This window comes from Anabrus simplex, chromosome 5 (assembly GCF_040414725.1).
Source record: "Anabrus simplex isolate iqAnaSimp1 chromosome 5, ASM4041472v1, whole genome shotgun sequence".
NCBI lineage: Eukaryota > Metazoa > Arthropoda > Insecta > Orthoptera > Tettigoniidae > Anabrus > Anabrus simplex.
In genome coordinates, this window is record NC_090269.1 from 33,331,301 (window position 1) to 33,344,026 (window position 12,726).

General features: G+C 37.0%; 1 protein-coding gene across 2 annotated transcripts in view; it reads left to right on the forward strand.

Annotated features, from left to right (window-relative positions):
* The first annotated feature begins 206 nt into the window (after positions 1-206).
* The window catches only part of LOC136873701 (ovarian-specific serine/threonine-protein kinase Lok), a 55,624-nt gene continuing 43,104 nt past the window's right edge, over positions 207-12,726 (forward strand). For both annotated transcript variants that reach the window (XM_067146830.2, XM_067146831.2), the window contains exon 1: positions 207-465. In XM_067146830.2, coding sequence (XP_067002931.2) covers positions 405-465 — 61 coding nt within the window. In that variant the 5' untranslated portion in view covers positions 207-404. The remainder of the gene's footprint in view (positions 466-12,726) is intronic.

A 12,726-nucleotide genomic window follows, 5' to 3' on the forward strand; every position in this document is an offset into this window, starting at 1 on the left:
TGACGCAAACCGCGAATTTCTCTCTCGGTTGTCAGGCATGCTTTACCTTCCTCCTTACTCTCAATCTAGACTGGAAAATGGTTTTCTTTCCTCATTCTGAAGGCAGTAGCACAGTGTGACGCAAGGATCGAGATAAACTGATTTGTTAGTACGATTATCTCGACTTGTGAGACAAGTTCTTTCTAGAACTTTGGACATCTTAGAACTATTTGTTCCCAATCAAAATCACAATACTGAGTATTAAACAAAGGCAAACGGAAAGTGAGTACCTTATTAATGTGGAGGTAGCAGGCCATACCGGAGCCACGTCACTGATAACAGCAGTTGAATGAGATAAGACAGCGTTTGAGATCCACTCAGCAGTGTAATAATAGTACAGGATTTAACCAGCGGAAGTGACCAAGATGGAGCAGAAAGGCTGTTGGGGTTACCTAGTGCCTTGTTCAGTGGAGAGCCCTCCCATTGGTAAGTGCTGACAATTGCCCGACAAACACATGTATTCCTATCAATCTAGTACATCGTTGACTATTCCATTTCTTCAGTTGCCTCTTTCCATTTTAATGAAATTTCTCAATTACACTCCTATAACCGGAGTTATTCCAAGTAAAAGTTGAGGAGATCAGGATACTAAAATGTATTATAAATAATATATGACGACTTATATTCTAAAGTAAAATTATATTATGTTTCATGACTTCTAAATCACCGATTATATCAACGTAAAACTGACCTTACTTAGCCTATTGAAAGTTAATTTAGACTGAAGCAACATTAATCTTACCGAGCTCGATAGCTGCAGTCGCTTAAGTGCGGCCAGTATCCAGTATTCGGAAGATAGTGAGTTCCAACCCCACTGTCGGCAGCCCTGAAGACGGTTTTCCGTGGTTTCCCATTTTCACACCAGGCAAATGCTGGGGCTGTACCTTAATTAAGGCCACGGCCGCTTCCTTTCCATTCCTAGCCCTTTCCTGTCCCATCGTCGCTATAAGACCTATCTGTGTCGGTGCGACGTAAAGCAAATTTGGAAGGAAAAAACCATTAATCTTTACTAGACCAGAATAACACTATAATACAGATTTAAGGTGCTTCCTAGTATGGTCTTCACGTAAAGTACACGCACAGAGTACTATGACAGATGTGATAAGCATCAAAACTGAATAAACAACACCAGTAATAATAATAATAATAATAATAATAATAATAATAATAATTTGTACTTTTTATGGCCAACTGTTATATTTCAGATATAATTTATAAAGTCAAACATTGCATTTTCCGTTGTAAAACGGTAACTTATGACTATCTATATATTTAAAAGTTATGAAAACTTACGTCAGTCAGTCCGGCCATTCTATCCAGTCGATTTCCCTCTTTCTTTTTTAACTGAAATGTATTCATGCACAGCTTTGTCATCAGGTACTATAAATCACTTGACTTCCGCCTTCCTCAAATTATTTGACTTTTCAATTTTTTTGTAAAGCAATCATATTTTTTGGTTCTAATTGAGGTACGGAGTTCGTTTTGGCCTAAGATCCATGAGTGGATCAAGCTCTTTTATTTCAGCTCTTAACTATTCAAATTGGTTAACTCTGAGGAAAGTTATGAGTGCACATTCAATTTGACGTCTCATTTCTTCAACATTTTTTCTACCGTGCTTGATAGCTGCAGTCGCTTAAGTGCGGCCAGTATCCAGTATTCGGGAGATAGTAGGTTCGAACCCCACTGTCGGCAGCCCTGAATATGATTTTCCGTGGTTTCCCATTTTCACACCAGGCAAATGCTGGGGCTGTACCTTAATTAAGGCCACGGCCGCTTCCTTCCCATTCCTAGCCCTTTCCTATCCCATCGTCGCCATAAGACCTATCTGTGTCGGTGCGACGTAAAGCAACTAGCAAAAAAAACTTTTTTTCTCCTTGAAGCAATCATATCTTTCGTTCTAATTAAGGTACGCAGTTTGTTTTAGTCTAAACACACTCGGTGGATCAAGCTCTTTCTTTTGAATTAATAACTACTTAAATTGATAGATTCTGAGAAAAGTTATGAGTATATTTGTTTCCATGACGAAGATCTTTGAAGGACTTTTTAACAGTTCGGCGCGTAGTGTTGTTCCAAGGAACGTTTAATTCAATTTCTTTGTGTGATGTATTTTCCAAGTGTTTTGTTGACATAATATTACATTATATTACCACAGCAGATCATGTGCTTTATTTCATTAACTCGAAACTTTGCAAATACATCCGCAAGGATAGTAACGGACAACACCATACTTTGTACATTGCGGGCGGAGCCAGCGAGAAACTGCTAGTTTCCTTTAATTTTCTAAATATATACAGTATACTTCGAAGATAATATTCCTAGCTGAGTAGAGAAAAAGACAATTATTTTTCTTAGTCCACCCTCAACTAACTAAAGAAATCTGTGTTTATTTACCTATATATATGAAATAACTTGTCCTGACTGACTGACTGATTCATCATCGCCGAGCCGAAACTACTGGACATAGAGAAATGAAATTTTGGGGATACATTCATATTAACATGTAGGTGCTCACTAAGAGAGGATTCTTGAATATTCCGTCTCTAAGGAGGTGACGAGGGGGGTTAATTTTTAAAATGAGAATATATATATTTCAAAAACTTAAAGGTTTAGAGTAATAAAAATTGGTATTTGGTATCTCCTTTAAAAATAAAGAAATACGTATATTTTGTTTTCGGAAAATCCCATGAAGGGGGCTGAAAAGGGTGGGGGGGAAGGGGTTGAACACCTTTTATGAGGAGACTTATATCTCAAAAGCTGAAGATGTTACGGTCATGAAAATTTAAATTTGAAACCTGCTTTAAAAATAAAGAAACACGTATTATTTGTTTTAGGAAAATCCAAATAATGGGGGTGAAAAGGCGGGGTGAATTTTTAAAATGAGTATATCTATATCTCGAAACTGTAAAAGTTTTCAGACGTAGAAATTGGTATTTAGAATCTCCTTATAAAATAAAGAAACACGTATTTTTTGTTTCCGGAAAATCCCAATAGGAGAGGTGAAAAGGAGTGAAAAATGGGTTGAATGGATTTAATGAGGATACTTAAACTTATATCTCAGAAACTGAAGATATTACAGACCTGAAAAAAGGTATTTGGGATCTCCTTTAAAGTAAAGAAACATATACTTTTTGTTTTTGGAAAATCCAAATAGTGGAGGGTTGAAGGGGGGGTGAATTTTTAAAATGAATGTATCTATATCTCAAAACTTTAAAAGTTTACAGATGTAAAAATTGGTACTTAGAATCTCCTTTCAAAATAAAGAAACACGTATTTTTTTGTTTTCGGAAAATCCCATGAAAGGGGTGAAAGGGGGGGGGGAAGCGGGTTGAACACCTTTTATGAGGAAACTTATATCTCAGAAACTGAAGATGTTACGGTCATGAAAATTTAAATTTGAAACCTCCTTTAAAAACAAACACGTATTTTTTTGGAAAATCCAAATAATGGGGGTGAATTTTTAAAATGAGTGTATCTATATCTCGAAACTGTAAAAGTTTACAGACGTAGAAATTGGTATTTAGAATCTCCTTTCAACATAAAGAAACACGTATTTTTTGTTTTCGGAAAATCCCAACAGGGGGGGGGTGAAAAGGAGTGATAAAGGGGTTGAATGCATTTAATGAGGATACTTATATCTCAGAAACTGAAGATATTACAGAGCAGAAAAAATGTATTTGGGATCTCCTTTATAAATAAAGAAATACGTACTTTTTGTTTTTGGAAAATCCAAATAGTGGAGGGTTGAAAAGTGGGGTGAAATTTTAAAATGAGTGTATCTATATCTCAAAACTTTAAAAGTTTACAGATGTAAACATTGGTACTTAGAATCTTCTTTCAAAATAAAGAAACACGTATATTTTGTTTTCGGAAAATCCCATGAAAGGGGATGAAAAGGGGGGAAAGGGGTTGAACACCTTTTATGAGGAAACTTATATCTCAAAAACTGAAGATGTTACGGTCATGAAAATTTAAATTTGAAACTCCTTTAAAAATAAAGAAACACGTATTATTTGTTTTTGGAAAATCCAAATAATGGGGGTGAAAAGGCGGGGTGAATTTTTAAAATGAGTATATCTATATCTCGAAACTGTAAAAGTTTTCAGACGTTGAAATTGTTATTTAGAATCTCCTTTCAAAATAAAGAAACACGTATTTTTTTGTTTCCGGAAAATCCCAATAGGAGAGGTGAAAAGGAGTGAAAAATGGGTTGAATGGATTTAATGAGGATACTTGTATCTCAGAAACTGAAGATATTACAGACCTGAAAAGGGGTATTTGGGATCTCCTTTAAAGTAAAGAAACATATACTTTTTGTTTTTGGAAAATCCAAATAGTGGAGAGTTGAAAGGGGGGTGAATTTTTACAATGAATGTATCTATATATCAGAAGTTTAAAAGTTTACAGATGTAAAAATTGGTACTTAGAACCTCCTTTCAAAATAAAGAAACACGTATTTTTTTGTTTTCGGAAAATCCCATGAAAGGGGGGGGGGAGAACGGGTTGAACACCTTTCATGAGGAAACTTATATCTCAAAAAACTGAAGATGTTACGGTCATGAAAATTTAAATTTGAAACCTCCTTTAAAAATAAACACGTATTTTTTGTTTTTGGAAAATCCAAATAATGGGGGTGAATTTTTAAAATGTGTGTATCTATATCTCGAAACTGTAAAAGTTTACAGACATAGAAATTGGTATTTAGAATCTCCTTTCAACATAAAGAAACACGTATTTTTTGTTTTCGGAAAATCCCAACAGGGGGGGGGGTGAAAAGGAGTGATAAAGGGGTTGAATGCATTTAATGAGGATACTTATATCTCAGAAACTGAAGATATTACAGAGCAGAAAAAATGTATTTGGGATCTCCTTTATAAATAAAGAAATACGTACTTTTTGTTTTTGGAAAATCCAAATAGTGGAGGGTTGAAAAGTGGGGTGAAATTTTAAAATGAGTGTATCTATATATCAAAACTTTCGAACTTTACAGATGTAAAAATTGGTACTTTCAAAATAAAGAAACACGTATTTTTTGTTTTCGTAAAATCCCAATAGGAGGGGTGAAAAGGGGTGGAAATGGTTGAATGCCTTTAATAAGGATCCTTATATCTCAGAAACTGAAGATGTTACAGACCTGAAAATCGGTATTTGGGATCTCCTTTATAAATAAAGAAACATGCACTTTTGTTTTTAGAAAATCCAAATAGTGGGGGGTTGAAACGGGGGGCGACTTTTTAAAATGAGTGTATCTATATCTCAAAACATTAAAAGTTTACAGATATAAAATTGGTACTTAGAATCTCCTTTCAAAATAAAGAAACACATAGTTTTTTGTTTTCGGAAAATCCCATGAAGGGGGGTTAAAAGGGGGGAAATTGGTTGAACACCTTTCATGAGGAGACTAATATCTCAAAAACTGGAGAGGTTACAGTCATGAAAATTTAAATTTGGAACCTCCTTTAAAAATAAAGAAACGCGTATTTTTTGTTTTTGGAAAATCCAAATAATGGGGGGTGAAAGGGGGTGTTTTTTTAAAATGAGTGTATCTATATCTCGAAACTGTAAAAGTTTACAGACGTAGAAATTGGTATTTAGAATATCTTTTCAAAATAAAGAAACAAGTACTTTTTGTTTTCGGAAAATCCCAACATGAGGGGTGAAAAGGAGTGAAAATGGGTTGAATGTCTAATATAGGATACTTTTATCTCAGAAACTGAAGATATTACAGACCTGAAAAAAGTTATTTGGGATCTCCTTTAAAAATAAAGAAACATGTACTTTTTGTGTTTGGAAAATCCAAATAGTGGAGGGTTGAAAGGGGGGTGACTTTTTAAAATGAGTGTATCTATATCTCAAATATTTCAAATTTTACAGATGTAAAATTGGTACTTAGAATCTACTTTCAAAATAAAGAAACGCGTATTTTTTGTTTTCGGAAAATCCCAATACGAGGGGTGAAAAGGGGTTTAAAATGGTTGAATGCCTTTAATAAGGATCCTTATTTCTCAGAAACTGAAGATGTTACAGACCTGAAAATCGGTTTTTGGGATCTCATTTATAAATAAACAAGTATTTTTTGTTTTTAGAAAATACAAATAGTGGGGGGGTTAAAGGGGGGGTGTATTTTAAATGTATCTATATCTCAAAACTTCAAAAGTTTGCAGATGTAAAAATTGATATTTAGAATCTCCTTTAAAAATAAAAGAACACTTTTTTTTTTTTCGTAAATTCCAATACAGGGGTGAAAAGTGTGAATAAGGGGTTGAATGTCTTTTATGAGGATACTTATATCTCAGAAACTGAAGATATTACAGACCAGACAGTTCGTATATGGAATCTCCTTTAAAATTACAGAAACTTTTTTTTTGTATGTTTGGAAAATCTAATTAATGGGGGTTAAACAGGAGTGACTTATTGGGGTGAATTTTTAGAAAGACTATATCTACAGTATATATCAGAAACGTAAAATGTTACAGACGTAAAAACTGGTATTTGGAATCTCCTGTCAAAGTAAAGAAACAGGTATTCCCGGAAAATCCAATGAAGGGAGGGGGGGGGGGTGAATTGAAAAATTAATTGAATTAATTGTATGAGGATACTTACATCTAATAAAACTAAAGTTGTTACAGACGTGAAAATTGGTATTTAGATCATCTTTAAAAATAAAACGACGCGTTTTTTGGGGGGGGGGAATCATCTTTGGGGCGGGTGTGAAAAGGAGTTGAATTCGTTTCATGAGGACACATATCTCAAAAACTGAAGATAATCGGTATTTAGAAGATCCTTTACTATTAACGAAACAAATATTTTTGCCGGAAAATTCACTTAAGGGGGGGGGGAGTGTGAAAGTAAGTGAAAAAAGTGAATTATTTTTATGGGAATACTTATATCTCAAAACTGAAGGTGACATACGTGAACATTGGTATTTGGAATCTCCTTTAAACATAAAGCACGCCTTCTTTTTTTTTGGGGGGGGGGTTAAATCAACTTAACCTCGGTGGGGTGAAAACGGAGGTGAGACCAATTGATTTTACTGTTCCTAATGTACTTATAAGGAGCCTCCGTGGCTCAGGCGGCAGCATGCCGGCCACTCACCGCTGGGTTTCGTGGTTCAAATCCCGGTTACTCCATGTGAGATTTGTGCTGGACAAAGCAGAGGTGGGACAGGTTTTTCTCCGGGTACTCCGGTTTTCCCCATTATCATTCATTCCAGTAACACTCTCCAATATCATTTCATTTGTCATTCATTAATCATTGCCCCAGAGGAGTGCGACAGGCTTTGGCAGCCGGCACAATTCTTATCCTCACCGCTAGCTGGGGGCTTATTCATCCCATTCCTGACCCGGTTGAATGACTGGAAACAGGCTGTGGATTTTCAATGTACTTATTCTGATCATAAACCAATCATTTTTAATCGTTCCTGGGTTCGTTTTCAAGAGCCATCTTTTCCTTTGGAGAACCTTTTTAAATTACAGTAGGTTCTTCTGGCATATAAATAAAAATTTAAGCACATTTGAAATAAACGATAGGTATAAAATTGGCCGTGTAATTGTTCACCTCTATAATAAGGTCAATAATGCACGAAAGTATATCATTCGTATTGCCAGTCCTGCGCACTTGCCTACGGGTGACAATGGTGCTGGTCATACTGTCATAAATGACAATGGCAGCAGATGTAATTTACCGCCAAGTAGAGGTCTTGCATCTTGCTGTGGGGTCCAGAACATCAATAATAGTAATTGTACCGGGAGGTACACCTCTAAGCCGCACATTGAAATCTTGCGCCTAAAAGATCTCCTCTACTGGAGAAATCGTGAACTTGAAAGTAGACATATTTAAACCTTTACTCAGAAGATGTCACTACAGTAATTTGACGTAATTTTCTCATTGTGAAGTTTCATGTACTGTATTCTACGTGTTTTGTTTACCATTCATCAAGAAGTTTGGACTTTTTTCAGCAGAGGTCACTGCTAAAAACTATGATCATGCACCCTGCTGCGAAGTGGATGAACTTTGATTCAAAGAAGTTTTGTATTCATAAGTTTTTTAAACTAATTAATGTTCCTTATTTTTGGGTTGGCAATATTGATATTTTCTTTCCGCCAGTTTTGAATCCAACCAATCAAGAATTTCTGTAATTAATTTTCTACCAATCACCATCTCTTCTTCGATTTTGAGTGTAACTTTTAAATTCTCCAATAAAATTGAGAGGGTGTGGCTGGTTTATTCGTGAATGGTCTCGAACTTTCCCCGAAGGTTTATAAACTGCGGATTTTCACGTCTCTTGGCCATTTGATCGTCATCTAACTTAGTGTCTGTGTCAAGCAGGAGGCGGGAGGCGCCTCTTTATCAGGCAACAGTTTTTCAGCAAGGTAATGGCCAATTAACATCTTTATTTCTTGCTAGCTCTGCAGTTTAACCCGAGGGGGAGGTCCGAAACCTTAACTATGTAAGCAACTTTTCTGAAAATGTAATTTCTGCCGGCTTATGTAATAACTTCACAAAATCTTTAACTATGAATCGGGGATAGAGAGTGATGTACCCTCTCGAGCTCCTCTTCATATTGGTTTGAGGTGACTACGTTTTGTAACTGGTCTTTTCCTTTCCGTATCTTAATTTATTCTTATACGAGTCACCTCCATAGTTTGGGAATAGCCCCTGTTTCATCGGCCTAGTGCTCTTTAGGTTTTAAGAATGCATATTTAGGAGTACATGTACTCGCCTCCGTTCAATTTGTGTTTCGAGCCATTTACTTAACCTGTTTCTTTCTGCAACGGCCCAATAGGTTGGGTACTAGATACCCCTGTTTCAAATTTGTAAGTTGTGCCTTGATGGCAAGTGATTGTAATTTTCTGATATCGCCTTAAATAGGCTTGAAAAACTGAGAGCCTGTTAGCTCGTTTTCAAAGTTTTGTAAGATTAATGAATGCCTCTGGGAGGCTTGATATTGACTGAGCAAGTGCTCCATGTATCAGGGGAGTTCTGCCCTTCCTTAAAAATTGTGCTCTTTATAAAATTGAGCTGAGAGCTCAGGAAAGGTAATGCGAAGGGCTTGAAGCCCAGGACTTGTGGAATTCACTGCATTGTATTTTCCTTGACTGGTTCCTAATTTGTAATTGTTAATTTTTGATTTTTGTTGAAATTCAAAAAATATAACCTTTGTTAAAGTTTTAAATTAACTTTGATCTTGTAGTTAGACCCATTCACCCCGGCACCTTCTTTCACCTCTGCTGGTCCACGGGTCACTCCGTAACAATACTAATAATAATAATAATAATAATAATAATAATAATAATAATAATAATAATAATAATAATAATAATAATGTGCGGACCGTGCTGGAAACGGGTCCTGGACGGGTAATGACTACGATTGCAGTTAGGCCGCCGGTTCAGTACCGCCAAGGCAACCCAAGACGGCACCACGCCGGATCTCCTCAAGGTTTTGATCCACATTAAAAACGCTTATAGGAAAAGATGGTAAAGATTTGGGGACCCAACTGACCGGGTGGAATACCTGGACCTAGCCCGGGAAGTACGAAATCGATTGCTGGAAAAAAGATTGAAAAATGGGAGGAACGTTGGCGTAATCTCTCAGAAAATGAGTCAGATCACGAATTTCTGTGGAATCTCTCAGAAAACAAGTCAGATCGCAAATATCGGCGGGTTACCTATAAAACGATAAGCATTCAATTATAAATTTCAGTATAATACCGTAGCGAAGCACGGGTATCTTGCTAGTTTCCTAATATTGCGAAGAAAAACTTGGCTAGGTACGGTACTTTGTATACGATACTTTGTATACCATACTATAGACCTACTTCTACGCGATTTTCTCATACCGGTACTTAATACTCTCATATCAAACGGGAGAAGGATGGTGGTGTGGTGGTCAGTGACTGACACTAAGTGAAACGTTGTTAACATATGCAAAATTAATGTACTATGTAAAAGGCAGATTCAGACTTATTTTTTCATTTTTTAAACTTTTCATTAGTAATTGAAAGTTTATTTTTTCCAATCCATCACGCAATGTCGTATGTTCCTAATTCTAAGAGAAACTTTCTTAGTTTCAATGAAAATAGGGATTTTGACCAGTACAAATGAAATAAATGAAATAAATACGAACAACAAATGCATTTCTGTTCTTTTTTTGGCTAGAGTTGAGAAAAAAATTCTGTATTAACTGTCTTTTAACATTATTGCATGTATGTATTTTCTTGGTTTTTGTCGTAAATTTGAAATATTCAACCATTAAGTTTGACTGAAAAAGTCCTGTTACAAGGTTTTAAAATGGACCGTACTACCGTTTTTTTGTTAGGAAGAGTTAGGGGATCGGGGATTTCCAGGTGCTCAAAAGGTGGAGGGTGGTGAAGGGAGAGCGAACGTAAATGACGTGAGTGGTTGCGTAACTAACCACATGCAGCTCCGCGGCGCCAAGACCCATATTCCGAGGCGCGCATGACTCCCCCCCCCCCCGCACCGTTCGTCCTACATTTAGAATGTCATAGGACCTTTTTTCTTGCAAATTTCGTCTACTTTCCGGATTTCTAGGATTTATTTCCAAAAAATACACACAAAAAGAGTTGTTTAAAAATCCACATTTAGGTTTTTTTTTAAATCTTGGGGGTTGCGGGGAGAATTTTTGGGAGGGAGAGCTAAAATTTTGGATTCAGCGGCCAAAGAAACATAAAATAAGCCAATTTCTAGCACTACCATGAATTTTTCTAGGTAAGGTCCTTATATGATCTTTGCACGCCCTCCCTCAGAAAAATGACCCGAACACTTCTCAGTTTAGAAGAATCCAATAGATTTTGTCTCTATGAGGAGTCATATTTATCAAACAGATTGGAAAATAAGCAATCCATAATGTCTTAGCTGAAAGTCTTGTAGCACAATATGTGGTTTATCACCATGCATGCACATGGAGCATGTTTATACACAGTGTGGCATCATAGCTTCTCTCCACAATTTCAGCACACAGTAACATAGCTACATACTTCTTTGTGAACTGAAGCCAAGTCAGTACTGAAACAAAGAGATAAAAATTTTGTTCTGCAAGGTGGAATTACCGCCTCCATAGTGTAACAGTCAGTGTTATTAGTTGCTGTCCTCAGTGGCCTGCTTTTGATTCCCAGTACTGCCAGAAATTTAAGAAAGGCATGAAGGCTGGTATGTGTGAAATGGTACATGCTGCTCACCTCCATTGGGAGTGTGCCTGAAAAGAGCTGCAACACCTCAGGAAGAAGACACAAGTTTACTTTTCTACTTTTACCAGTGCAATAAAGTGCATTACCATATAAGAAGCCAGTTCTACTTGAGCAAGCAACCAGAGTGGAAGTGTTGAGTGGTGAGTGCGGAGAGACACGGTGGGCATTGAGCAATACCGGGCGGTGATTGGGAGCTGGCCGCGAAGACAGAAGAAGATGGCAGGACGTGCGGCAAACAAGGGAGTGCAAGGGGAGATGGGCGAGGTGCTACTGGTAGCAGCAGTGATAACCATGCTACTAATTATAGGGGGTGTGGAATTGAACCCTGGCCCAAACATGAACTGGGAGGACTGAGAGAAGATTAAGTTGATAGGAGAAGCTGTTAAAGAAAATACTGGAGTTGAACAGGTAAAGGAAACGAGAAAGAAACAAGCAAAGGGAATGGTTCCAGGAACAATGGGGTGACATGGTAAAAAAGTAGAAAATAATGAGATCACAACTGGAGTGTTAAGGGAGCAGGTTAAAAGTCTGGGAAAGGAGGTCGTATTTTTGAAGAAGGAGATAGAAAACTTTAGCCAAGAAAGGATGAAGAAATGTATATACATATATGGGTTCCAGGAAGAAAGGAGTGAAAGAAAAGTGAACATTATATATAAAGTGGTGGATGTCGTACAAAATAAGATGAAAATCAATTTCAGTGAAGCTGACATTGATGATGTTGAAAGAGTAGGTAAAGTGAAAGGTCAGAGACCAATTAAAGTGAAGTTAATATCAACCCTGATGGCAGACATAGTGTCAAGAAACACAAGGAACATGTAAGGTGAAAAGATCTAGGTCAAGAGAGACTTGGGAAGAGAAGGGAACGAGAACCTGAAAAACCTGAAGAAGCATCTAGGTAGAGTTAGGCACCAGGGTCTTAGAGCATATTTAAAGGATCAAAGGCTGGTGGTATGTAATGGTGTTTGGTGGCGAGTTTGGTCTGTAGCAAAATTAAAAGGCATGGTGGAAGAGCTCAAACAGGAAGAGGAACTAACAATGTGGCAAAAAGGCAGGCAGGAGAATGCCCAAGAAGAGGGAGGAAACATGGTAAAGTTGATTGAAGTGTCGAGTTAAGAGGACAGTGCAGTGCAGTGAGAGTGAAAAATTAAGTCCACAGGTTCAGGAAGTGCTGTTAGATAATGTTGCTAAAGAAAAAACAGATGCAGTGATTGATGATATGAGGGAGGAAAAGAAAAGGCGAGGTTCTGTGTTGAAAAGGATAAGCAGGAGCCTGAAGGACCTGTGGGGGAAAAAAAAGGCTTAGATGATAAGGATAGTAATAAAACACCAAAGTATGATGGAATGGAGGCAGAAGGAGAGAGGGAGATAGTGACGAGAAGCAAAAACGAAGATGGAAATGGGGAAGGCAGGGAAAAATGTTATAACTAGACTGGAAGATAGGCTTTGTAAATATTGAAGGTTTATTGGATAAAATAGGTAAT